General features: G+C 41.5%; 1 protein-coding gene and 1 long non-coding RNA gene across 4 annotated transcripts in view; one reads left to right on the forward strand and one right to left on the reverse strand.

Annotated features, from left to right (window-relative positions):
- The window catches only part of pola1 (polymerase (DNA directed), alpha 1), a 382,614-nt gene that overhangs the window by 244,374 nt on the left and 112,429 nt on the right, over positions 1 to 25,811 (reverse strand). For all 3 annotated transcript variants that reach the window (XM_069890180.1, XM_069890179.1, XM_069890181.1), the window contains exons 27-28: positions 6,989 to 7,021; positions 1,063 to 1,155 (exon numbers count right to left, since the gene is read on the reverse strand). In XM_069890180.1, the coding sequence (XP_069746281.1) occupies positions 1,063 to 1,155; positions 6,989 to 7,021 (126 nt within the window). The remainder of the gene's footprint in view (positions 1 to 1,062; positions 1,156 to 6,988; positions 7,022 to 25,811) is intronic.
- LOC138739856 (uncharacterized) lies at positions 16,541 to 19,844 on the forward strand. The gene is made up of 3 exons (XR_011342484.1): positions 16,541 to 16,687; positions 16,883 to 17,015; positions 19,217 to 19,844. It is a non-coding gene; the product is annotated as an uncharacterized lncRNA (long non-coding RNA).

The following is a 25,811-nucleotide window of genomic DNA, read 5'->3' on the forward strand; positions in this document are numbered from 1 at the left end:
CACTGAGCAGAGTTTTGATGCAGGGAAGGATTTTATTTTCAGAAGGCAAGTGTGGGAAAATGGCAACTGATGCAGAGCCCGCGCACACACAATGGACTGGTACATATAATGATCGGGGGGGAAAAAATCACTACGATGCCCCACCACCCCTCGACTCAGTGCAGGCTATAAGGGACACTAAACGCTCCCAACCCTTTTAACTGTGCACACCTTACCAACAGTTGCTCCAGCACCCTTCCACATTTCTAGGCCTGGAGTGAAGCAGGGTGGTCCCAAGCTGGCAAAGAGAGAGAATAAAGAGCACATGGCACCTTTATAGTGCTGGAGGCCAATAGCTCAGTGGCAGGAGGGTTAATCTAATGACAACAGCCAATGGCCCAAGAACAAGTGCTGGCAGGCTGGAGAGGGCAGTCCAGGTAATTTACACGGTTTCAACAGCAAGGTGTGCACTAGTGGGTGGGGCGGAACCAAACCTTGATTGGCAGTTGGTGTGTCCTCTGACGAGGTAGTGGGCAGTGTTGTCACATGACAGCCGCAACCCTTCCCAATACACGACCCAGGTTCGAATCTGGTGTTGTCTGTAAGGAGTTTTTAACGCTTTCCCCATGTCTGCTGTGGGTTTTCTCTGGGTGCTCCGGTTTCCTGCCACCCTTCAAAAAAAAGTGGATGGTGCTTGCAGGTTAATTGGTGCATGAGCTCGTGGCCTGAAAGGGCCTGTCTCCATGCTGCATGTCTAAATTTAACAATGTAAATGCACACTGTAAATCCTCATGGGAAGAAACAATTTCCATTAAGTCACCTGGCTCTACTGAATTGTTTCAGAGTTAGCGTTTAATACAAGGACAGGCAAATTTAAGTAAAGTTATTCCTATTTCATTTCCATGTAGAATTTACTGAAATTGAAATGAATGATTCAGAAAATGACCGAATTCTTCTCATCTCTAGATAAATCTTGTACTCATGACACATGGTATATCTTTTTATACTCGAGTTGCAGTGATTGCTGATCTGGGAGTCAGATCAGTCACTTCAAAGCTTGAACCCTTCAGTTTGGTACGTCACCTTGTTTCCCAGTTTGAAGACTTCCTCCAGATTGGTGCTGTTGGTGTTTATCATGATGGAATCAGTGTCTCCATAAATCACCTCAAGGTTCATCTGAAGCAAAAGAAAACGCGAGCTGTAGCAACCAAAGAAGTTGTGCCATGCAGAGATTCTATTATTCCAGAATATCCAGATTTTAGCCTCTCAGTTCAAAATAGTTTTGCGACTCACAAATTAATTTCATCCAATTGAAAATAAAATCCTGCTTACCTTCTTAGGTGGTCTTGAAATAGGAGTACAGCTAAATTGTATGGCAACCGACTATGTGGCACGGAATGACAATAACACTATTGTGCTATTTTTAACACTATAATTTCACTATTTTTTGCACTACTAAATTTTCCAATGATACCACGGTAGTGGGTTGTATAAAGGAAGGGGATGAGTCAGGAAACAGGAAGGAGATTGAAAACTTGGTTGAATGGTGCACCAACAACAACCCTGCACTCATCGTCACCAAAACTGAGGAGCTGATTACCGACTTCAGGAAGAGAAAGCCATTTGTTGGGGGTGGGGGGGGGAAGAAAAATCAGTCAGAGGAGGACAGGGTGAGCAACTTTAAGTTCTTGGGAGTCACCATCTCGGAAGGTCTTTCCTGGACCCAACACACCAATGGCATCGTGAAGAAAGCACGTCAGCGCCTTTACTTCCTCAGGAGTTTGCGGAGGTTTGGTATGTCACCAGAAACCCTGGAAAATTTCTACAGAGGTGTGTGGGAAAGTGTGACTGCATCACAGTCTGGTATGGGGGCACCAATATGCCGAGCGTAAACCCTTCCAAAAAGGTAGTGGACACAGCCCAGGGCTTCACAGGCAAAACTCTCCCCGCTATGGAGTACATCTACAGGGAACACTGCTGGAGGAGAGCAGCAGCAATCATCAAGGATCCACATCACCCAGCACATGCTCTGTTCTCGCAGCTACCATCAGCAAAGAGGTACAGGTGCCAAAAGACTTGGACCACCAGGTTCAGGAACAGCTGCTCCCCCTCCACCATCAAACTCAACAACGACCTCAATCAGGGACTCATTTAAGGTCCCTTATTATTTGTACTTCATTGATTTTTTTTATTCTCCCTGTATCATTTGTTATCTGTTTACAGTTCCTTATTTGTTTACATGTATACACTGGGTACAGCTTTTTGTTTGCACTACTAATAAGTGGTAATTCTGCCTCACCTGCAGAAAAAGAATCTCAGGGCTGTATATGATGTCATGTTCTCTGACAAAGGGGCTACTACGTCTGAAATCTGAAGGAGGTTAACTGTTGAGATTGTTGTTGACAATTAATTGTGGTGCTCGTGCCATCAGTGAGCATGCTCCAAAATGCAATATACAGCAGTGTATCAGGTCGTTATACAAATCCACATCCTTTTCACCTTTCTCATTAGTGCCCATGAATATACAACAGTGAAGACCGACAGATCGTGGTGGTGTGATTGAATATTTACCCCACCAATGAGGCAACTGCATTGGGGCTGGTCTTTCAAAATTTCTAAGCTCATAGCAAAAATAAAAATCTGCTGTATCTACTGGAGAAAGTCTGGGGGGGTGGGGGGGTGGTCAAGCAGCATCAGAGGAAGCAAAAGAAATGTTCTGGTCAAAACCTTTCACCCCATGATGATGCTCAACTGGCTGAGTTTGCATATTTTGCCCCAGATTCCAGCATCTGTGTTCTCTTGTGCTTCCAATTTCATAAACTTGGTTTGTCCTTTTAGAAATAGAAGACAATAAATATGTGGGGCTTTATTGGTCATGCTTCCAGGCCTTGTGAGCTGCAGTGTTTTCATTTTCTCTTGCCAATTTAATTATTGAATGTGAAATCTGATTCTTTCTCAACCAATTAGAGGTTCTTAACCTTCTCCATAAATGTTCAATGGGTGCAATGAACAGCGCTTCAGAAGATTTGGATCTCTCATCAGAATGGCCATTAAAGGAAGCTGGTAAAGAAGGGATCAGGGACTATGGCACAAATCACAAAGTTTTAAAAAACTAAGTCATCTTAGAGTCACAAAGTTGTCCAGCACAGGAACAGGGGGGCCATGGTGACCATGTTCCAAGTTTATTGCCACATGTACCAAGATGCAGCAATAAAGTTTTATGACTCTCTCTACACTCAATCCATTTGCTCAGAATAGGCTGATATTCCTCTACTCCTTTTCTCACCAAGTAACTGTCCAAATTGCTTTTAAACACCATATCTGCCTCCACCAACTCCACTGCAGTTCGTTACTTATAACCCCCATTTCATTGTGTGCGAAGGAAATCTTGCCCCTCCAATCCCCTTTACATTTTTCCCAGCCCACATTAAACCTATCCAAGAGACTCTAGCAATCAACCATAATTTTAGAAACTTCTGAAAGGTCGCACCTTAGTTTTCCCACATTCAGTAAGATTAAGCCCAGGTGATCTCAGATCTCCTTTGAGAGTTGATTATTTCAGAGCACATCCTGACGAACCTCTTCTGCACTCTTTCTCATGCTAAAAATTGACAATGAGAACTGTGCATGATGCTCCAAGTATAGCCTAACCAATATTTTACACGGCCACAACATGACACCCTAACTTTTATACTCACTACCTGGGCCTATAAAAGTGAGCAGCCAAATTCCTCTCCATTGCCCGGTCTACCTGTGTCACTAATTTCAGGGAGCAATGAACTTGAACCTTCTATACATTAACGCTCCTGTGGTCCCTGCAATTTGCTTGTATTTGATGTCCATAAATGTCTCACATTTACCTGCATTAAATTCCATCATCAAACCTTCGAGCTAACCTCTATCCCACCACCTCCTTTGCTCTCTGTTACTCCACCAATTTAGGGTCATCAGCAAACTCTGCAATCAGTTCACCAATGCACAAACCTGCTAGAAAAACTCATCAGAACATGCAGCATCCGTAGGAAGTGAAGGCTCACCGACATTTCAGGCCTGGGCCCTTAATTAGTCCATTACCATAAAAATAAATTATTTGGATGAGAAGGTTGATCAACAAAGGTCCCAGTGGTAAACCACTGGTTAAATTTACAGACAAAAAGTGACCTCTCTACTATTTCCCTCTGCCACCCATCACCAAGACAATTTTGGATTCCATTTCCCAGCATATTCTGGATCCCATACATCCTTGCCATCTGGATCAATCTAACTCATAGAATTTGGCGTAAAGCCTCGCTAAAGTCCATGTAAATCAAGTTCACCTTGCTGCCTTCATCCGTTTTCTTAATTACCTTCTCCAAATATTGAATCAAAGTTGTGAGACAGAATTTTCCTTTCGCAAAACCATGTTGACCGTTCCTAATCAGTCCCTGCCTTTCCAATTGAACACAAATCCTGTGCCTTAGAAATTATTTCCAATAATTTTCTTTGCTATGGATGTAAAGCACAATGACCTGTAATCTCTCGGCTTATCTCCGTTGCCTTTTTGAGCAAGGGAACAACATTACCTGTCCTCCAATCTACTGGTACCTCACCTGTGGCTAACAAAGATAGAAATATTCTACGATGAATCCCAGCACTCTCGTCCTTCGTTTTCCACTGCATTCGTGTTGGGCAAATGATGAACTTTACAGACGTGCTTGTGTTTAAACTATTGTGTCAAAATTTATTTTTCAAATTAGGGAACTCTCTAACGCCTGAGTGTATATCCATCTGCATCCAACATATGGAATTAGCTACTATTTTTACATTCAACGGTGTGCTGAAGTAGTCTGTTGGCATTGTAAAATATGGGGCAAATGATTGAATACTTATTTTTATGAGCAATGTATAATCACAAAATTTATGCACTGCACACATTCATCTGATTTGCCTGAAAGCATGAATGGAAATATAATCATTTCACATCCAATACAAATGTGCTTATCCATGCAATATGGATGCAGAGAATTGTTTTATTGACACACATGGATCCAAGGACTTTATACAGAACAAATCCAGAAAAATTCAGTCTGTTTGATATTGTACAGTCAGTCACATCTAGCTCCTACACTGTTGACTCCAAGTGAGTCACATAAACTGAACAATAGGTTGTCCCAACAAAGACTGGTTGGTTATTCTCACAGGCTTAACTACCAGCAATCGAGGGGTCTCTTCTGAAATAAAGATATGGGTTGAGCTGAATTAACTTCCAGGCCCTCAATCACTTTTATTTTATCACAGGCAAGACTATCAATTGGACACCTCGGCAAAATTAAATTGTCTTGATAGGTAATATTAAAATTGCAATTACTCTCTAATGATAAAATTAGAAGAGCTTGCAAAGTGGAACTTCAGTCACTTCTTCCTGAGGAACTTTGGGAAAAGATTTTTGGAATGGTTAATACCTTTTTATTATGTGCCCAACATGCTTTGATTCAGTTTAAAGCAGTACATTGGGTTCATACGTCGAAAGATAAATTGGCCCCCATCCTTTCTAATATTAGTCCTACGTGCAATAGATATAAATCACAAGTGGTCACACTAATGCACGTTTTGGTCTTGCTCTGTATTGGACAGATATTTTCAAGACTTTGTCAATTATATTGGGCATTAGACTGTAACCTAATCCATTGACTGCTATTTTTGGATTATAATCCCAGAGGTGGGTCGAGTTCCCACTTCTGCACGTCGGGTTGTAGCCTTGACTACACTGTTGGCCAGAAGAGCCACTCTATTTAAATGGAAAGATCCTAATTCACCTACTTTGATGCAATGGTTCTCTCAAGTTATGTCATGTTTAAGTTTAAAAAAAATTAGAAGTTGAACTTCTGATACCTCCGTTAAGTTTGAAGAGACTTGGCATCCTTTTATAAACTATTTTCATCCAAGTTAATTCGTATTTTGACTTTACCTTCCAGACTGTTTTGGATTTCTGTTTTTTTTTATTGTTAAGGACCAGATAAATAGCTTGTATTGATGTGTTGTAGTGATCTGTTTTGGCTGCCCAGCCTATTTAAAACAAAAACTTTGGTAGGTTACATGGGGTTTTAAAAAAAAATTAAATTGTACAGTTTATGGTTGTCTATGGCCATTAAGCAAATCCCGTTGGTAAAGAAGTTGACAGTTGAGTGAATAAATTTGGAAGCAGAGCACTTCCTGGAAATGGCAAGCATGACACAGCTCAGACCTTTTATTGCGCAAATTTACATGACCCATGAGTGAGAATTTCTGTCCTTTTTCATTACAAGAAAGGTCTGTTCAGGAATCTCTACTCCTCCACAGTTAATTATAATATTTTAAGATGAAACAAATCATCATTTGTGATCTTTGCTCCTGTTCGTCACAACCCTGTCATTCCCAAATCACTTTGTTTAGCAACTTAATTTCCAAGAAATAGAAGAGCAACAATGTAATTGTGAGAACATTATTACAAAATCAAACAACAAAATTTAATGTTTGGGAAAGGTTCTTCAATGTTGATTTTAATTGGGACAATTTACAGCCCTAAAGAAACAGTAGTTAAACGAGCCACATTTTACTTCTCCACTCAACACGACACGGAGAGGGCAACACCTTCTGAAAACAGAGACAATGACCCACCCGACCCTCAAATTCTGCTATTGGGACAGGAGAGCACATCGAAGATAGGCTTAATATTTGGTTACTCAAAATAAACCAACAATTAAAACCATTGCAAAATTGATGCTAATGGCATGCAAAAGCAAAGTGGTAAACACTGCATTAGCACAAGGCACTCAAAGGAGCCAACTCCTGAGGGAGAAGTGCTTCGCTTCACAAGGTTCACACATGTGAGGAACAACACAATTTATCACACCCAACATATGAAAAACATTTCTTTAATTAACACAAATAACCTATCCCTGATTATACTCTTGAATATGAATGAAGTTGATGCTGATGACTTTGCAGCTTCACACCGTTTTATACACCAACCTGCACCGAGCTCACTTACCCTCTGGACCATCTCTTTGGTGTGTACGAGAATCTGAAAATAAAAGATGCAGATAAACAGCTGGCAAATATTGGCTAACCATCACATTAACTCTAAATAAAAACATTGTTCCATAAAAGATGTGGACACAGGAATAAGCCCCATGATCTCAAGCCTGTACCAAATTGTATCATGCATCATACCTTGCTTGTACCCATCCAATCACCATGTCATCCCCATTTCTGTAACTATTGAAACACCCACCCATCTCAGACTCTGACGATACAATCCACAACCCTCTGACGTGATTTACAACCGCTGTGCATGAAGAATTTTCTCCTTCGTCCAACCCCTTACTTTAACATAATGCCTCCTCATTTTTGATTCTTGACTGAAAAGTAACGGCCTGATCATCCCTCAGTCTGAAAGACCTTTCTCTTGTCGAGGCTCACGTCAAGGCCAGCTACCTCATTCATTCTTCATTAACAACCCTCTTGTCTCACTCAGGAAGCCATCAACAACCGAGTGCGAGAGCCTCAATTAGTGACAGTCTCAAGCTTTATTTTACCGTTTGCAACTTGAGGGAGCAACACGTCCACATTTGAATGCATTCGAATTTGCAAAAATTATGTACTGGTAATTTAACAGTTTTAATGAAAGCAGTATTCCCAAAGTGCAAGCGTAATGAAATGAATTCTATCAATTTGTGCATATTTTTAAAAATTCTGCATTTGTTTCAACAATCTTTTGTGAAGAATTGTTATCACGTCCAGTAAATCACCCGTATGAATGAAAACAATTCAGAGCATCACAATTTCCAATACTCTGGACTATGCCACTCCATAACACAACTCATTCCCATGGTTAGATTCCAACTGCATCAATAATTTGTCCAATTTTATAACTTCTCTACTGCAAACTCCACAAAGTCAAAATGGCAAAGGGGCTTCTATTTGAGATTCTTGTTTCTCTTTCCACAGATGCTGAGTATTTCTCGCATTCTGTCTTTATTTCACCTTTTAAATGTCGGCTTCTCTCTCCTTTTTGATTTTCAAAGCAAAATTTAAAAATTAAAAAGACACTTCGCTCAAAAGGTAATATGCCTCAATCCCAAGCAATAAAGAGTAGGAAGATCAAGATCTGGTCCTCATGATGTTTAGCAAGAAAAGCACCACAGCCATAAAACTAATGGGCTGGGAAAAGGGAGAGGGGAGCAGGTAGGGGTAGAAAGCAAGAAGCAAATCACAGTTGCACCCCCTGAGCAATGCTAGAAAGTGCACATGTAGATGCAAAGAAGGTGACGGAGTTAAACATGACCAATATGTCATGGTGGAGAAAGAACGCTTAATGCAGAGGTCATCAGTTGGGGGCTGGGTGTGGGGGGGGTGGGGGGGTTAAGAATTGAACACGGTGCCAAAAGAGAGCCAGATCCATGCCTTCAACCATCTGCGTTATGTGGGAAGGCTAAAGAGCCATTTCCAGTCAAAGATTCAAAGAAACCCAAATTGAAAAGGAAAAAAATGCCATGGGAGCTAAAATCAACTTTTTCTCACTTTCCAATCTTTTTATTTTATATAGAAATAAGTGAGTGGATACAAAATATATATGTATATATCCAACAAAGTAACTGTATATTAAGAAATAGATGTAAACAACCTATGAAAGGCAAAAAAACCCCAAAATGTACATAAAACAAAAACTATTCTAATAATCTGACCCTTCCCTTGTGAAATTATGGTGAAACATATCTGTTCCATTCATGTATGAAAGAAAGAACAACCAAACTGTAAAATGGGATCCAATAATCTTATAAATTCTGAAAATAATTAAGGAAAGGAAATTTAGAAAGTTAAGATTCATTTCATCAGTAAAGCATCTAATTTTTTTCCAGAGTCCAGCATGCCATCACATCAGAGAACCATTGAGTCTGTGTGGGAGAGACAGCTTCCTTCCATCTCATAAGTACAGCTCTGCTGGCAATAAGAAGAGCCAAGGCAACTCCATGGGATTGTAGCCCCGACACATTTAAAACCAGCTGACTTACTTACTCCAAACAGGGCAAGAAAGGGATGAGGAGCCAAATTAACATGAAGAACTAAAGAAAAGGGTCAGAAGATACCTTCCCAGTAATTGGAAAGCGAGGAGCGTGACCAAAATCTAAGAAGTAATGTACCTTCTTCAGTCTTACCTCTATCACTCTTTGACGAGAAATTAGAATAAAATTTAACAAATTAACTTTGGAGAAGTAAGCTTGATGAACAATGTTAAATTGGAGTAATAAATGTCAGGTGCATAAAAATCAACTTTTAAAATCAATTATTAAAAACAAATTTAGAGATACAGAACAGCAGTAACAGCCCTTCTGGCCCGCACTGCTCAATACACCATGTGACTAATGAACTTACTGTTGTGTTCAGAATAGGTTCATGGGGTCAAAGAGAATCAAAGCTGGACACGCATTTTCCACAAGCAGTGGATTTTATTTATGCACAGAGAATCTCACAAAAGGGCTCACACTCCCTCTCTATCTCTAGCAATCACAGAACAATTATGAACAGTAAATTAATTATGACTAACAAGCATATTCAATGAATCTGGACTCCAGCATTGCCAGTGGCTTGGAATCCAAGACAAGCCCATTCCAGTCGGCTCTCCAGAGCTGCCTGGAGTTCAATGATGGTCTCAATGCAACAGCAAGAGAGACCAGAGAAACTCCACGTACTGCTTTTTTCAATGCACGGCCCATCACACATCAACCTCTCCTGTGGGTAGATCTAACCCTTGAGGGGCAGGTGAGGTGACATCCGATTAGGGTCCAGCCAGAGAGGTCACATGACCCAATACAATCCACTTTCTGACCAGGTTCCAGATGGAGAGGTCACATGTCCTTCCACAATCCACACAATTTCTAACCCTTGGAAGTCACCACACCTGCTAATTAAGAGTTACATCTGTCCACCTGTGAAGCTGCTGTGTGATTGTTCTTGCAGCTGGTGGGTGATTGGTCCTCCAGGTGCCAATGGTTAGATCTGCCCACAGGCGAGGCTGATAAGCGATTTGTTTTAGAAATACAGCATGGTAACAGACCATTTTGGTCCACAAGTCCATGCCACCCAATTTACATCCAATTAACCTACACCCCTGGTACCATAGAACACTACAACACATAATACAGGCCATTCAGCCCTTCTAGTACATGCCAAAATATCATCCACTAGTCCCATCTACCTGCACCCAGTCCATAATCCTCCAGACCTCACCCATCTATGTATCTATCCAGTTTATTCTTAAAACTTAAGAGTGAGCCTACATTTTCCATCATCAGATGATAGCTTGTTCCACACTCCCACTCTCTTTTCGAACGATGGAAGGAAAATGGAGCCCCCAGGGAAAACCCACGCAGACACGGGGAGAGTGTACAAACTCCTTCCAGGATTTGAACCCCAGTCCCAATCGCTGGCGCTGTAAAGGTGTTGCACTAACCGCCACGCCAACAGTGCTGCACCAAAGGCAACTGGTCCTCCCAAGTCACGTGGACAGACCTTGCATTGAAAAGATAAGCACATGGACTTTCTCCGGTCTCTCTGCTTTCGTTGCTGCATGGAGTCCATCACTGAACTCCAGACAGCTCCGGAGGGCTGACTGCAATGGGTGTGCCTCAGATTCAGAGTCATGGACGATGTTGGAGAGCAGGTTAATTTGATATACTTGTTAGTTGTAACTAATTTACTGTTTATTAGTGGGCTGCGATTGCTAGAGTTAAAGAGGGGTGGTGGGTCCTATGTGTTTAACCCTTGATTTCCCAATCAGGAGTTCAGAATGTTGAGCAGCAATTTATTTGCACCGGATGTGTAGTTATTTGTGTATTATTCAGGGGTGAGCCCTTTTGTGAATTCCCCTATGCGTAAGCCCACTGTTTGTTGATAGCTTGTGTCCGGCCTTGATTCTCTTTGAACCTGTTAAACCTATTCTGAACACAGCATCGACTCACCCTTAGAATGTGCGAGGACACCAGGGCACCCGGAGGAAACCCACGCAGACATGAGAATGTACAAACTCCTCACAGGCAGTGCTGGATTCAAATCCTGCTTGAGTTTTTTTTTTAAACAAAGCCCAGGTTTGCAGCCCAGATTCATTTAAAAATAACCCTATTCGTATTGTCTATTTTCAATCAGAGATCTGAGTAGTAACAATGTCAAAGTCATGATCAGTCATGGCAATGGTGTGGGTGTAAGAACAGGACTGGCTCCACCTCCCTGCCCACACAAGGTACAATGGCCTTGACAGGACAGCTTCAACAGAATCCACTTATGGTGAATGGAGAGATGGAAAGGAGGGACACAAACTCCAATTAAAAGTGACATTTAAGAAACAAATATTTTGAACAATGAATACAATTACCTGAAAGTGTCTTTTTATTATTATAAATTTGTCCTGCTTCACTTCTCATCATTGCTGCAATTTAGAAATTGCATCCGTCTCCAAAATCTATTTCCATTAGCTCTTCATTTCATGGTTTAAAAACACAGGACTACCCATGATAGCAGTCATTTTATATTGAAATGCATACATTTTAAACCGACAGAAATAGGTATCGGAAAGTGAAAGGACTGAAAAATTAGCATTTCTTTCAAGTCCGTCTGAACAATGAATTTTCCTTAAAATCTTCATAAAAGGTAATCACTGATAAGTTACAGCTTAGACAAGCTGGTTGCCCAATGAACGGTAAAGACAAAAAAAAACCAACTGCACAAACAATCCAAATATAAATCTGCAAACTGTTGGGTTCTTATGCAAAACAGAAACGGAGCCAACAAAATGATTGGACTGTGATTATTCGGGGGTGATTATTCAGTCCCCTGTTGTCGGCATTTCGAGGAGGCCTACTCATGTTTAGAAAATAGTGGATAGCCTATTAACATGCCACAGACACAGAGTGGATAATATAACACAATTCATATTTAATTCATATTAATTGAAGAGCTGTGGAGCACCGATTAAATAATGCCTTTATATTTCTCAACCTCCTTTTAACTCTTTGTGCAGTTTGCCATTGCTATTTCCCAACCTCAAGTCAAGTTAGCTTTTTTTTTGAAAAAAATATGCGAGATCTGTGAAGTACTACTGCATTGGAAACAATATTTCACTCTCATGTCAAACACATCAGTGAAGAGTTTAATCGGCAAATCTATGCTGTGATTCAACACTTATTACAAAATGCCAAAGTCATTTCCCTTCAGACTAATTGGCTGAGATGTAAGTATTATTGGACTATAACTGCTTAAAAGCAATAATGAACTCCTCATTCCAAGTGTTGGCTGATTAGAAAAACCATAAATTAAGAACCTTTTCTAAATAGATAATGTGGTTTGAGTGGAACTTGGGGAATTCCCAATATATTTTCCATTTCAGGTTTAAAACTGGTGTTTTATTTGACAGCAATTGCTTTGTTAGCAATGCTTTCCTCATTTTATTCTGAGCCCTGAGACATTCCATACATTCTGGGCATAATTCACCCTTAATGGCTGTAATTGAAATATTTTGATTAATTTATAAATAAGTGCCACAAACCAACATATCACATTCTCAAAACATTCAATTCTTGACATAATATGCTAAACATACTCCGATACAGCAACATGACTATACTATATCATGCGCTTGTTGCCCATGCAATAAGAGCAGGGAAAAAAAGTCTGCAATCAAAATTTACCAGTGATCCACACCTTTTCTTCATGCACATGATCTTGTTTCTTTCTCCTTGGAGCGACAGAGAATGAGGGGTGACCTGACAGAGGTGCACAAGATCATGAAAGGCATTGATTGTGTTGATGGCCAGAAGCCTCCACCCCCCCCACCCGGGCTGAAATGGCTAACACAAGGGGGCATAGTTTTTCAGGTGTTTTGGATCAAATACCAGGGAGCTGTACGAGGCAAGTGGTGATGGTGCATGGAATGTGCAGCCGGCAACAGTGATGGAGCAGGTGCAATTGGATCTTTTCAGAGACTATTAGAAAGGGACATGAAAAATGCACAGAGTTGGTTATTAGGTTGGCACAACAATGTGGGCTGAAGGGCCTGTACTGCACTAGATTTTAACGGCATAGAGAATGTGGAAATAATACGATTTCTTTACAAAATGCCACAAAACTGACCTCGGAAGCACTAGGCCTCGAGGAAGAGCAGTGCAACACATTCTTTTATTAACTCTCCAACAATGGTGCAAAATCCATGACAAAGCCATCTCACATTCTTCCATCCCTCTGAGGAGAGGCTTGCTGCAAATTTCACCGTGCACACTCTCAATATTCAAACCGATAGGGCTTGAATCCTTCTGGGTTTAATCAATAGGAACTAAAAATTTTAAAATATGACCCAGTTATAAAATTCAAATTATTTTCTCCCAATAATCCATGTCACCAATGTATATTATGGTGGTGACCAACCAGTTTGCCCTAATAAAGTGGCTAAAGCCTGCAGAGGGCTGACCAAATCTATCTGTGTGCAAATACATGATAAAATACACGTTTTGAGATCATAACCCTGGCTCAAGAACCCCCTCATCCAAGGGGAAGCGTCTCCCCTCTTCCTCCTGACAAATTACCAGAATTTTGTTATCTGAATCCAAAATTCTGCAGTGGTCTTCATCAAAGCATGGAATCCTGAAGCAAGAACTAGCCCAGGAAATAATGAAATCCAGCTTTAAAAAAAACGGTAATTAGAAGATGAAACTCTTTTTATGCAGTCATCTAGTTATTTTTAATTCTAATCAGGAGAACATTTAGATGCTTTTGTTGTGGTGGAAATTTAAAGTTGTTCTCTCTGCAACAAGATATGATTAGCATCTAAGACGGTGATTTTTTTCATTATTCAGTGACTGCCAAACCTTTTTTTTTCTCCCCATCCTGGTTTTAAACTAGTTTCTTCTCCTTACCTATAGCTTGATGAAAACACTTAAATCTTGCGAATGGTGAGCAAAATCTGCATTGTATAAGCTTGTGCTGTTCGTGCATATAACACGCTAACAAGGCCCTTCTGGCCCATGAGCCTGTGCTACCCCAAACACCCCAATTAAACTACAACCCCAGAATATTATTTGAAAGGCAAGAAGCCAGAGCACCCACAGACATAGGAAAAACGTGCAAACTCCTTACAGAAAGCAGTAGATTTGAAGCCGGGTGCTGAAAGAGGGCTGCACTAACTGCTACACTAACCATGCGGCCAAAAAATGTTTCCTAGGTAGATCACAAGCCAACCATGTTTATTCACCCCTTGAGTGTTGGTTGGATCTATCTCTTTGTGCTTGCATAAGCAAACATGGATAGAGCTAGAAACAAAATATTCTTGATTGAACGCAGAATCATGCAGCATGGCACAGGCCTTTCAACCCAACAAGCCTTTCAGCACAAGCCACACAACCCCTGGTAGATGGACATTCACCAAAGCCCACCCCTGCTGGTCCTGGTGCATCATTGCTTTCTCCCAATATCTCAATGACAGTCTCAGTCTTTCTTAACGAGAGGGAGGGGAGGGCAATCACTGCATACTCGTCATACCTACTACATTCTTGGGTTCCCTCACTGTCTATTTCCTTGAGACCATATCACTGAGCTCCACTCCTTCAAGCAGCATCATTCCAAATCTGACTCTGATGGATTTTTTTTTTAATGGAACATTTTTGGGGATCGGGTGTGCATCCCAAAAATGCCCCTGAGACGACTTGCAATAATGAAAAATAATGGGATAGATTTGTCCACAGCTTGGTCAGTTTGGACAAACTGGGCTGAGGGATGTGTTTCCATGCAGTAAATCTCCGTGACTCTATCAGATATCCAAATCAGGAAGAAGGAAAACGTGTTGGGATTTCCATGCTCCTGCTGCCCTTGACCTTTGGAGAGAAGGCCTCAGGCTTTGTAAAAACTGTCAGAGAAGTGTGGTAAAGAGGAACTTTCCTTGGCCACGTTTGACCTTGTGCCACAAGACTTCATATTGATATTAAGCCTCCCTGGGCAAAATCCACCCCCACCCCACCCCCCCCCCGGGTAATTTCTGTCCTGTAGATGGAACAGGATTGCAATGGAAAAGTGGTATGGAACATATGATTCTCCAAATAGACCCTTTGTATGCAGTTGGTGAACCAATGTGAGGAACTTTGATCCCAGATGTTTGCAGGGAGTAACATATACACCAGGGAGGCCAAGAATGGGAGATTTTCTCTCAGAGGAGATGACTGAACAAGATGGCCTATTACTCATTACCAGTTTATTTTTCCAATTCAAGATCATTAGCTGAATTTAGATTCTACATCTCTCGAAGTGAGACGTTGGTCATGTCTCTAGATTGTGAGTGCAGTAATTTAATGACTGCACCAGCCCTGCACCCATTTCTTTGTTTTGCTCCTTCCATCATCAAGTAGGCAGAGGCAATACTATCAACAGATCATCACCTGTTAAGGACAACACTCAACAAAACTGGGGTTGTTTAAATACAACCGTGCATGATGAGCCATGCCACATATTATGAACCAGCTTTCTAAATGTACCATTCAGATATATTCCACCACTCCTCAATTTACAACAGTGCTGAAACACTGTTGAACAAAAATTCCACCAATCTATAAGTCTGACCAAAATGCCTCACAGGTGTGTTGGCACATGGGAGGAGAGCAGTGACGTTGTAACAAAATGCAGATTTCCAAATTAAAGCTGTGTACCACAAAGGATCACTGGTGACTTAGCAACAAGATGTAAATCAAATGTTTGCGAATCAAGGAATAACTGTGTATACACAATGCAGTCTGCCTGCAACCTTCTGAAGTTATGGCACTGCAGTGCTCCACCCAGCACACGCCAGATTACCCGAGATCAGAGGCCATCATGCACTGGACGCTTAGAGGATGCGACACTTATCCCACCCTCCTCTACTCTGGTTCACATCTTATGAAAGTATAAGATCACAAGAGGGTGGTCATGAACCAGACGGAGGCACGGTGAGCGCCATGCTATTACAGCACCAGTGACCCAGTCTGAATCCAGCGCCATTGGTAAGGTGTTTGTAGATTCTCCCCATGCAGGCATGGGCTTCCTTCTGGTGCTCCAGTTACTTCCCATGTTCCAAAGACGACAGGGTTTGTAGGTTAATTGGGTGCATTTGGGTGGCGCAGGCTCGTGAGTCACGAGTGTCTGAAACCGTGCTGTATCGCTAAATTGAAAATTTTTAAAAAGATGATCACTGTGTGCAGCAGATGTACGTGCAGCAGCGGCATTTAGCTCACAAATGGCCTATTTGACAAACCTTGGCTTAATGGTCATAAAATGACAAATTAATCAATGGCTATTAAACTAAAAGTCTTTTATCAGAGAAGTGAATGTCAACTCAAGGTGTTGAGGCAAAGAGAGAGAGTTTATTTTTACACTAACAATGTTCTGCCAGTTCATATCAAAATGTTAAAACTGCCATGGATTTAAAAAAAGGTGTACTGTCAACTGATTAGCCCAATATCCTTTGTGACAAAGTACATGCTTTGTCGGCTAATTGGTCACATAGGTGTATTAGGCAGCATGAGCCGGAAGGGCCTGTTATCATGTTGCATCTCCAAATTTAAAATGCGGGATGCCATTAACAGGCATTGGGTGAATCAACTTGTCGTTTATGAAGGAAAACCAGACTTTGACTATTGAGAGTTTTTGTTGTGGAAATAACTTTTTCAGTTGGATGAAGGTACACTCTAACATTTCCAAATTACATTTGAAATGATACAATGTAATGTTTTACTAGAACAAAGGTTTTGGGGGGGTGGGGGTGTGACAAGAACAGCAAGTCCAGATAAAACTGGCAAACTCAGCTATCAGAAAAATAGTTAGCCCATACTCAATTCCTCTGCCAGATATTCATTTCACATTCTTTTTGATGCAGGCAGTCAAATAGGAATGAGAGAGGCAAGGCAAGCAAGATCCCAGCCTTCCCTTCCCCGTCACCAGCCGCACCATTCTGCTTCACTGAGCGAAGACCAATGCTGAGCTACAGTGGCAATCTCAGCCCCTCAGTGGTAAATGTTGGCAATTTACCCATCCAACATCAGCATCAGATCCCATTCTTACATAACTGCTTCGCCCTTCCTGAGTCAGAAGCGCAAAGCAACCAACTGAGATCATCTGACCACACAAACGAGGGATCAAATATTTAGGATCTCACCGAATAGCTCCTATCACTGAGGCAAATTCCCTGAAGTTGCTTTCAAATTGTGTTCTCTCGAAAGATGATAGCTGAAAATTCTTGCTTTGTTCTTAAACAGGCAAGAAAATCGACGACATCGACGAGAGAGAAAAAAAAATGGGCTCCCAGAACAATTTGCCTGAAACCAAACACATTTCAACTAACTGGAGTTTTATTGCAGATTGAATGGTCTTGTGTGGACAACTTCCATATGGCTTGAAATAGTTAACAACATTAGTTCTGGCCTCAGTGCTGCATCATCAGGTTTTATTTTTGTCCCCCTGAGTTGGTCTGCCCGCCACAAATGTTAAGTGGCAGAAGGATAAACACCATTGTGTCCCCATAGGCTTCGCTCTTAATTGACACTGGGTAATTAACCACTTGGACATGGGCAAGTCTCAGTCATAGAACTCTTTTAAGTCAAAGCTTCCCGACACAATTGTCAGCATCAAACATAACCCAACTGCTGCAGACTATTGGGTCTGAGCCAAACTAGGGCTTGCGACATGATCAGTAACATTCCATAAAAAATATCTATGCTAATAATGCTCCATGCAAAAATAAAACACACTTTTCTACCCTCTGCAAATTTTTTTAAAAATTGCAATTTTCTCATTCAGTGGAAGTCCCAAGCCCTTTCTCCAGAGAAGGAAGGAAGTCAAAGAACTGGAGAAGGAAGTTCAGGAGAAAAATTTAGAAATCACCAAGGTTATTATCTTTGACTGCAAGTTTGATGCAGGGAAAATGGCGATATTCAATAGCAAGCAAAGCAATTTACAAAGTATAATGTGTATCGGCCATGGTTTTGAGAATTTGGTGGACTTCAAAAATCTATGATATGAGCAGAACTGACATGGCCACTCCCTTTGATTTAGACATTTTAGCTGAGAACGGGGTGAGGCATTCAGCTGATAACTTGGATTTGTGCAAGATCCAATACAACACATAACTTTCCACATTCAACCACTGACAGCTTTTAGACCATATAAACGTTTACAGCACGGAAACAGGCCATGTCGACCCTTCAAGTCCCTTGAACAACTCCAAATTCAAAAGGATTGGTGAAATCTTTACTATGTATTGTCAACACCAAAGTCCCTGTAGTTTTCAAGGCATTCTGACAAGTAACTTAGAAACATTACATTTTAAACACATGATATGTCAGGATAAGAAGGATTTTTCAAGGGACACAACTTTAAAAAATGACATCTAACTTTATTAAGAATGGAATACAACAACAGGAAAAACTGACTGAATCAGACAAATTCTATGAGCATTGTCGAGCAGAGAAAAATGGATTAGTTTTCCATCCCTTACTAAGCTACCCCATTACCACTGCAGGTACTCCCTGTCTTACGACCGTAATTGAGACTGAAGGATCAGTTATATCTCATCTTTGATTTTACATTCTCGCCCTATCGAAATGAATCCTAACATTGCATTTGTCCCGATCCTCGACTCAACCTGTAAGTTAGTCTTCGAGCGTGCCTTTCACAAATATAATTACCAAATCAATACAGGTCATTATTTTCCACCGGGGGCGAGCGACAGCACAAAAGGCAAAATATTATAGATTTGACAAAATGAAATTCCTGTGTTACATTTTCACTTCATACAATACAGTTGGAGCAAACTTAATACAGGCAGACGGGACGGCACCAAGGAGTGACCTTTAACAAGAGAGATTCTAACAGGTGGCTGTTGTCGAACATAAATAATTGCATTAGCTCGCAATAGTGAAAACCAGAGCAATGAAGCATCGTCTTTTCATCAGCAAACTGCCTAACCCAGACTGACCATTCAAACCCTCCTGCGGGGGGCTGAAATCCTAAAAAAAACACGACAAGGTACCCAGTCCCAGCCACACGTCTGCTATTTTAAGACATGCAACCCTCTTTCTCTGAGAATACACAATTTCAAATTACCTCACACCAGAAACATCTCTGTGAGACATGCAACTTTGTTAGACTTATTTGTACCGAACAGTGGCCTTTCTTTCACCAATGTTTTCTTGCTTCAAATTATCACCTACAGGTGTTTGTGAATTGTTCGAACTCTGGGACAGTGGGGGAAGGAAGAGGCCCTTAATGACTAATTAGATCGCCCAGAGACACCCCATCAACAGGCTTTTAGTCACAGTTTTCATTAACCTCTAACCCAAAAGTAACCAAAGTTTTTACAAAAGAGACAGCTGTCCCCAAGGTTGCAACCTTCCCTTGAAAGACAATTACTCTGACCGTGGCCAAAGAATGCAACGAGAAGGCCCAGGATGCCGGGGATGATCATATCGAGCCATCTACTTATACTGACAAAGGAATGCTGCAGCTTAAGTATAATCTGAAGTGATCGCATGCTGCCCTGTCAACGAGTGGGACTGTTGCACATAACTTCGCCACCCGCAACGCACACTACTAGCACCCCGCGAGCTTGGCGATTCCCGGATCAGTTTCCCCACAACAGTCAGTCCTGCTCCAGGATCTTGCTCTTCCCTCAAAATGCAGCAGGGTTCGAGGACGTGGAGAGGAAAAAGGCACACCTTATACAAGGTGTGGAATTCTAGCACACTGACCCGGTTTGCCCACACTCTGCTGCGATAACAAGTTGATGCCACAAAGGTTTAACATCAAGAATCAGCAAAGTGGAAACCAGCTTAAAAAGTTCTTTCGAGGGTTCTGTCAATTAAAGTTCATGAGCTTTGATGGCAATGTAAAGATGAAGTCTGAAATGTAATAAAAAACCATCAGGAACACACACACACACACACAAAATCGAACTTGTAAGGCTTGACTTCACCTCTTGTGAAGATTCGTTTCTTCACAATTGGTATTCAAATTGGATTCTTTACATAACCATATAACCATTTATGGAGTGGAAACAGGCCGTGTTGGCCTTTCGAGTCCGCACCGGTTCACTGATTTTGTGCGCCCTCTTCAGGCATTGGTCCCGGTAGATCTTCATTCAATAACGATGGGCGAATTCAATGCAGGTGGAATCTTATTGAAATTGAAAGCAAGATTGTTGTCCTGGCACCACACAACCAGATTCTTGATCTCCATCCTGCTTTCTGACTCATGGTTTCCAATGGTGGTGTTATCAGCATTGCACTGGGGCCAAATTTGTATAGGGAGGTTGGACACCCATTCATTCTCATTTTGGTCATACTACCTGGGTAAAACTGATAAGCTGCTGAACAGTACTTGCAAAAACACAAAGCCATCATGGAACAAATGCAAAAATCTAAAAGCTTATCCACATCAAATTGTGCAGAGAAGGCCTTACAAACTTCAAACAAACCAGCTGTACAAGATATGGACCACCAATTACGTAGTCGTAATTCTTGTGCACCCGCAGGAAAAAGGAATCTCAGGGTTGTACGCGATGTCATGAATGTACTCTGACAATAAATCTGAATCGGACTGAAGCCAGGTCACTGGAGTTGAGAAGTATCCTGCAGTTTGGATACTGAGGTTTCTGAAGTGATCCTCATTGGTAAAATTGAACTTGCTACTTCTAGAATAAATCAAGTGGGGAGGGGAGGGGGAGAAAGTAAATGGAGCATTTCTCAACACAGCCACAGATGCACAAACAAGAACACAGAGTAGGGAAAATGTCTTTCTCATTGTTAAAAATTTGAGAACTTCCTTTATGCAATGTGTGGAAATTAAGTAAAAAAATAACTTTAGCACTCAGGGTTCGGAGCCAGCAAGGACGTAGAATTGAATCAAAAATTGAATGATGATTCTAAACTAAAAGCTAACTCTTTCTGGAGCATGGTTTTAAATTTAAACCAAAGGGTGGCTTGGGCTTGAGTTTCTCATGTCGTTGGGTAGATTAACTGGAATGGAATTCTCAACGGTGATGTTTTTGTGGGTGACTGCAAAACATAATTCTTGGAAAATGTATAGAGGGGTTGCAAAAATGTGCAGCACAAATCAGCATATAAATTATTCATCTTCAGAGTGCTTTGACTAATAGTACTCTGGAGGTTAAAAACATTTTTTCTGGTTCTTGTCCAAGCTATAATGAAGCATTCAGCAGAGCATTGCCAGAGAAGATCCATGACGTTGTAGAAACTTTGGGAATTTCCCTTGACCCTCACCACCAGATCCATGCCACTTTTAAATGTCACAACATGCAAGATTAATAATACAATTTAAATGTGCTTGAGACACACAACTAAACATAACTCTGACAGCAGGTGCCCACTTCCATTCAATCCTCTGCTGTTGACAGATGCAAGACTAAAATTAAAAAGGACATCCAGTTAAACTATTTAATATTCAAAATAATCTCCTCAGGTTTCATTACTGGGAGATCACCACTCTTCCATTTAACTTCACAGATTAAATTTAGCATACTATTTAACCATCAATGAAATAAAATGATGTCAACGTTGGAAGCTTGAGGTTATGTTAACAAATGGAAAGCACCTATCTCAGCTTTTTAAACCATCCATTAAAAAAAAAACTGGTGTCCATTGTGGGAACGTCCATTGCGTCTGTTCACGAAAACCAACGGTGCAATACGCAATCATGCTGGAGAAACTCAGCAGATCACGCAGTATCTACAGATACAGAAGGGCTCAGGCCCATAACATTAGTTATATATCTTTACCCACTTTGGAAGCTGCAAGGCCTGCTGAGTTCCTCCAGCATTTCTGTGTTTAAATGTAACAAAAGTTCCCACACAGACCAATCAATGGACGGGATCTTTCATTTAAAAAAAATCTCTGGCGAATAACAGAAACATACAATTTCATGATGAAGATGATAAAACAAACAATACACTTGAGAAAATACCACTAGAGCTTTGTTTAATTAACACAAGTACGCCATAGGGAGCAATTGCGGAAGTTCCGCTGGCCTGCACAGTGTCCTGTGCTTTGGTAACCTGACATGCTAAGAATGCTAAAAACAGTAATCAGAGATGAACACAAAAGCAGAATCAGCACAGGATCGGGGAACAGATCAAGCCCAGTGGTTAATTTAAATTTCAAGTAAAATTGGATGACATCAATATTCACTTTTACACTGACCAAGAAAGATGATAATTAACCACCTTTTTACCATTTAATTTATTTGTGTGAATGTGACCAATGCATATTGGGGGGGGCGGTCATTTTCATCCCAGTACTTACCCACCAAGGTAGGTAGTATCAGAGCCGATGAGTTTTGCATTGGCTCCAGTGTAAAAGGTTTACCCACTTTCCCGGGACACCAACGCTGTAATTTTGCAGGTCCCAATTCCTTTTGCACCAGGATGCCAGGTCCCTATGTAAATCGGAACCCGACCTTAAACTTGGGTAGCTGACATGCCAATTTACTTGGATCTCAGTGTAGAAGGGTCATCCCCAATGAACTTGGGCTTCTTCAGTCAGAGTAACCACCCACCAATTAACAAGTCAAGATATCATCCTGGGGTTTGTTACCTTCACACATCAATGACCTGTATGTAAGGAAATTTTTCCATTCCAGGTACTCTGGTTTCCTCCCATCCTTCAAAGATGTACAGGGTTAATAGGTTAATACAGCACAGATCTTGAAGCTGGGTCACTGGCACTGTAAGAGCCTTGTGCTAACTTCAATGCTGACTGACGCTATTAGCTCTTGTCATGTTGAAGAATCTGCCTATTTTTACTTTACTTCTTGCGTTTCAAAGCCTTTATTGTAATTATGACATATTAGCTGTACATACCAGAACTGTGTTACAAAGATTTCCTTCAAATCCTCGAATTTATTAATTGGGAAAATTATCAGTGCACTGTTAACTTAGAAAATAGCCTGCTGGAAAAAGGTTAAGCTAACCAGTAAATAAATAGATTGGTCCTGCTGCCGCCCGGGGGGCCCGAGGTCCTATTGCTGCCCCCGCCGGAGGCCTGAGGACCCGCTGCCGCCCAGGGGGGTCCGCAGTCCTGCCTGAGTCCACCTGAGGTAACGGCCACATCAAGGGGAGAGACAGCCAGCCGAGACCGGGCCTGCCCGCACCGCTGCCCGAGCACCGAACACAGGCCGCCGTCGTCAGGCAAACCCCGGCAGTCCGCACAGCCCGACCATTGGCAGCCGAGCCCCGGGCCGGGAGTGGTCAATGAGAACTGTTTAGTGTATTTCAGAGTTTAATACACACCTCAAAAACCAATAGTCTAAACACTAACAACTGTGAACTCCATTGCAGAGTTCTCTCCAGTCTTAAAATTTTCTACTAAAACTTTTCTTTCTGATCCTCAACCAATGCTGCATCCCCTTTACTCGGCCGCGGCAGGAGTAAACGCACGCAGGCCGATTCCAGGGCGCACCACTCCATAACTGGGGACAGCGGTCGTAGATCTCCAGAAATGGTTCGACCTAAAAGGGGAGGAGGCAGGCCTCTTCAGCCCAGTTAAGCAACCTGCATAGGAGACGGTCACTCCGATATAAAACATATGACCCAAGGACCTCGCTGCCACATTCCAGCTTGCTTGGCCACGGCTCACGAACCATGGGTCTAAAGGGTGGGGCCAGTACTGCGCACACTGCACTTCACCAAAAAGCTCCTTTGCGCAGGCCCGAGGACAGGTCCACGTCCTCCCCCTCAAAAGATGCACACAAACTCAAGCTAGCATGCTGGAACATCAGAACCATGCTTGACAAGGCTGACAGCCACCGACCTGAACGTCGGTCTGCCCTCATCGCACATGAACTCCTCACACCCAACCCCAACCAACCAATTTTCCCTTGCAACCGCTGCAACCGTGCCTGCCTGTCCCGCATCGGACTTGTCAGTCACAAACAAGCCTGCAGCAGACGTGGACATACCCCTCCATAAATCTTCGTCCGCGAAGCCAAGCCAAAGAAGACATCAATGACCAACGAGGAAATTGACACGAGTTTAACTACGTCAGTTTTGCATTGTGTCGGGTGGAAATGACGTGACAAATTGCTTTTCAACAAAAGTGGCCATTCCAAAGGAGAACATGGTCATGGGTTAATATATATTAACCTCCGATCATGTCCTCCTTTGGAATGGCCATTTTATCTTCAACCCCAGTCAATAATGCAGAACTCTGCACCCACAAAAGCAACTTTAATGAAATCCAGTTTCAGATAATTGAACACACAAATCAGAAAATCTAAATCAAAACGAAATAGTTGTATCTCAAAGATTTGAGAAAACTTGCAGGTGAACAATCTATTGTGTTGTCAATGACATGCAGTACCAGGGACGCAGCAAGATCAACTACATGTGGAACATCATAACATCATTCAATTAGAATACATTTTTGCTCAAAATGTTACTCAAGTAAAATTGATTCTGGCCGATCTTCCACCAAGGTATTCCAAATTTCATTGTCTGTTCATAAATTAGAGGTCTCCATATACTGTTTGCTGACAATATAGTTTTGTCATTTCTGTTCAGATGAGATGCAAATAGTTTCTTTTTCTGCAGAATCTTCAAATTCAAAATCTTGTAGGATATCAAGTTTTTTTTCCTTCTGTCTGATAATGGAACATCCATTGTTTAAAAAAAAAATCACAAAATATTTCCCTCTCAAACCATATTCAAAATAATTATTTAAAAGATTTTTGCATTGATACGAAGTTTTACTTTCTGGCAAAAAGGCATTCCAATTTTTTTTAAAATTACCATGTCCCGCCAGGTTTCTAGTTTTCTTTTCCCCCCTCTACATTTTGTCAAACACTTTTATGGTCTCCCTTCATCAAATGAAGAATTATGAGTCAACTGGTGCAAGGCAGAATCGCAAGATTCAATCCCCATAGCACCCCAAGAGTTTACAAGTGGAATTAAACAGGAAAGTCAGCGGATGCTGTGATTGTACTGTAATACATACAAGTGCTGGAGAAACACAGCACCCATAGGAAGCAAAGATATATAACCATATAACAATTTACAGTACAGAAACAGGCCATATCGGCTCTTCTAGTCCGCACCGATTTACGGGAAACTCCACTAGTTCCACCTACCCTCTCCCATACCCATAACCCTCCAACCCCACTATCGTCCATGTACTCCTCTTAAATGACAGAATTGACCCTGCCGCAACTACTTCTTCTGGTAGATCAATGCACTCAGCCACCACTCTCTGAGTGAAGAAGCATCCTCATCTATTACTCCTAAAGTTTTGCCCCCTAACCCTTAACTTATGACCCCTTTACCAATCTCCCCTACCCTCAGGGGAAAGAGCCTATTCACATCTACTCTATCTATTCTCTTCATAATTTTAAATACCTCTATCAAATCCCCTCTCAACCCTCTATGCTCCAACGAATAAAGTCCCAGTCTTCTCAATCTTTCTCCGTATTCAAGATACTGCAATCCAGGGAACCTTTTTGTAAACTTTCTTTGCATCCTCTCTACCTCATTGATATCCTTCCTATAATTTGGAGACCAGAACTGTACACAATGCTCCAAACTTGGCCTCATGGAAGCCTTAAACAGTCTCCACATCACCTCCCAGCTCCTATTTTATATGCTATGATTTATAAAGGTCTGCATACCAAAAGCCTTCTTCACCACCCTATCTCCAAGTGAATCTACCTTCAAGGAATGCTGAACTGTTATTCCAAGATCCCTTTGCTCCTCTTCATCAAGGTTTGAGCAAAAAGCAGGCAAGCTTTTTTGTAACAATTGGCAT

The sequence above is a fragment of the Narcine bancroftii genome, chromosome 7, assembly GCF_036971445.1.
Source record: "Narcine bancroftii isolate sNarBan1 chromosome 7, sNarBan1.hap1, whole genome shotgun sequence".
Classification (NCBI taxonomy): domain Eukaryota; kingdom Metazoa; phylum Chordata; class Chondrichthyes; order Torpediniformes; family Narcinidae; genus Narcine; species Narcine bancroftii.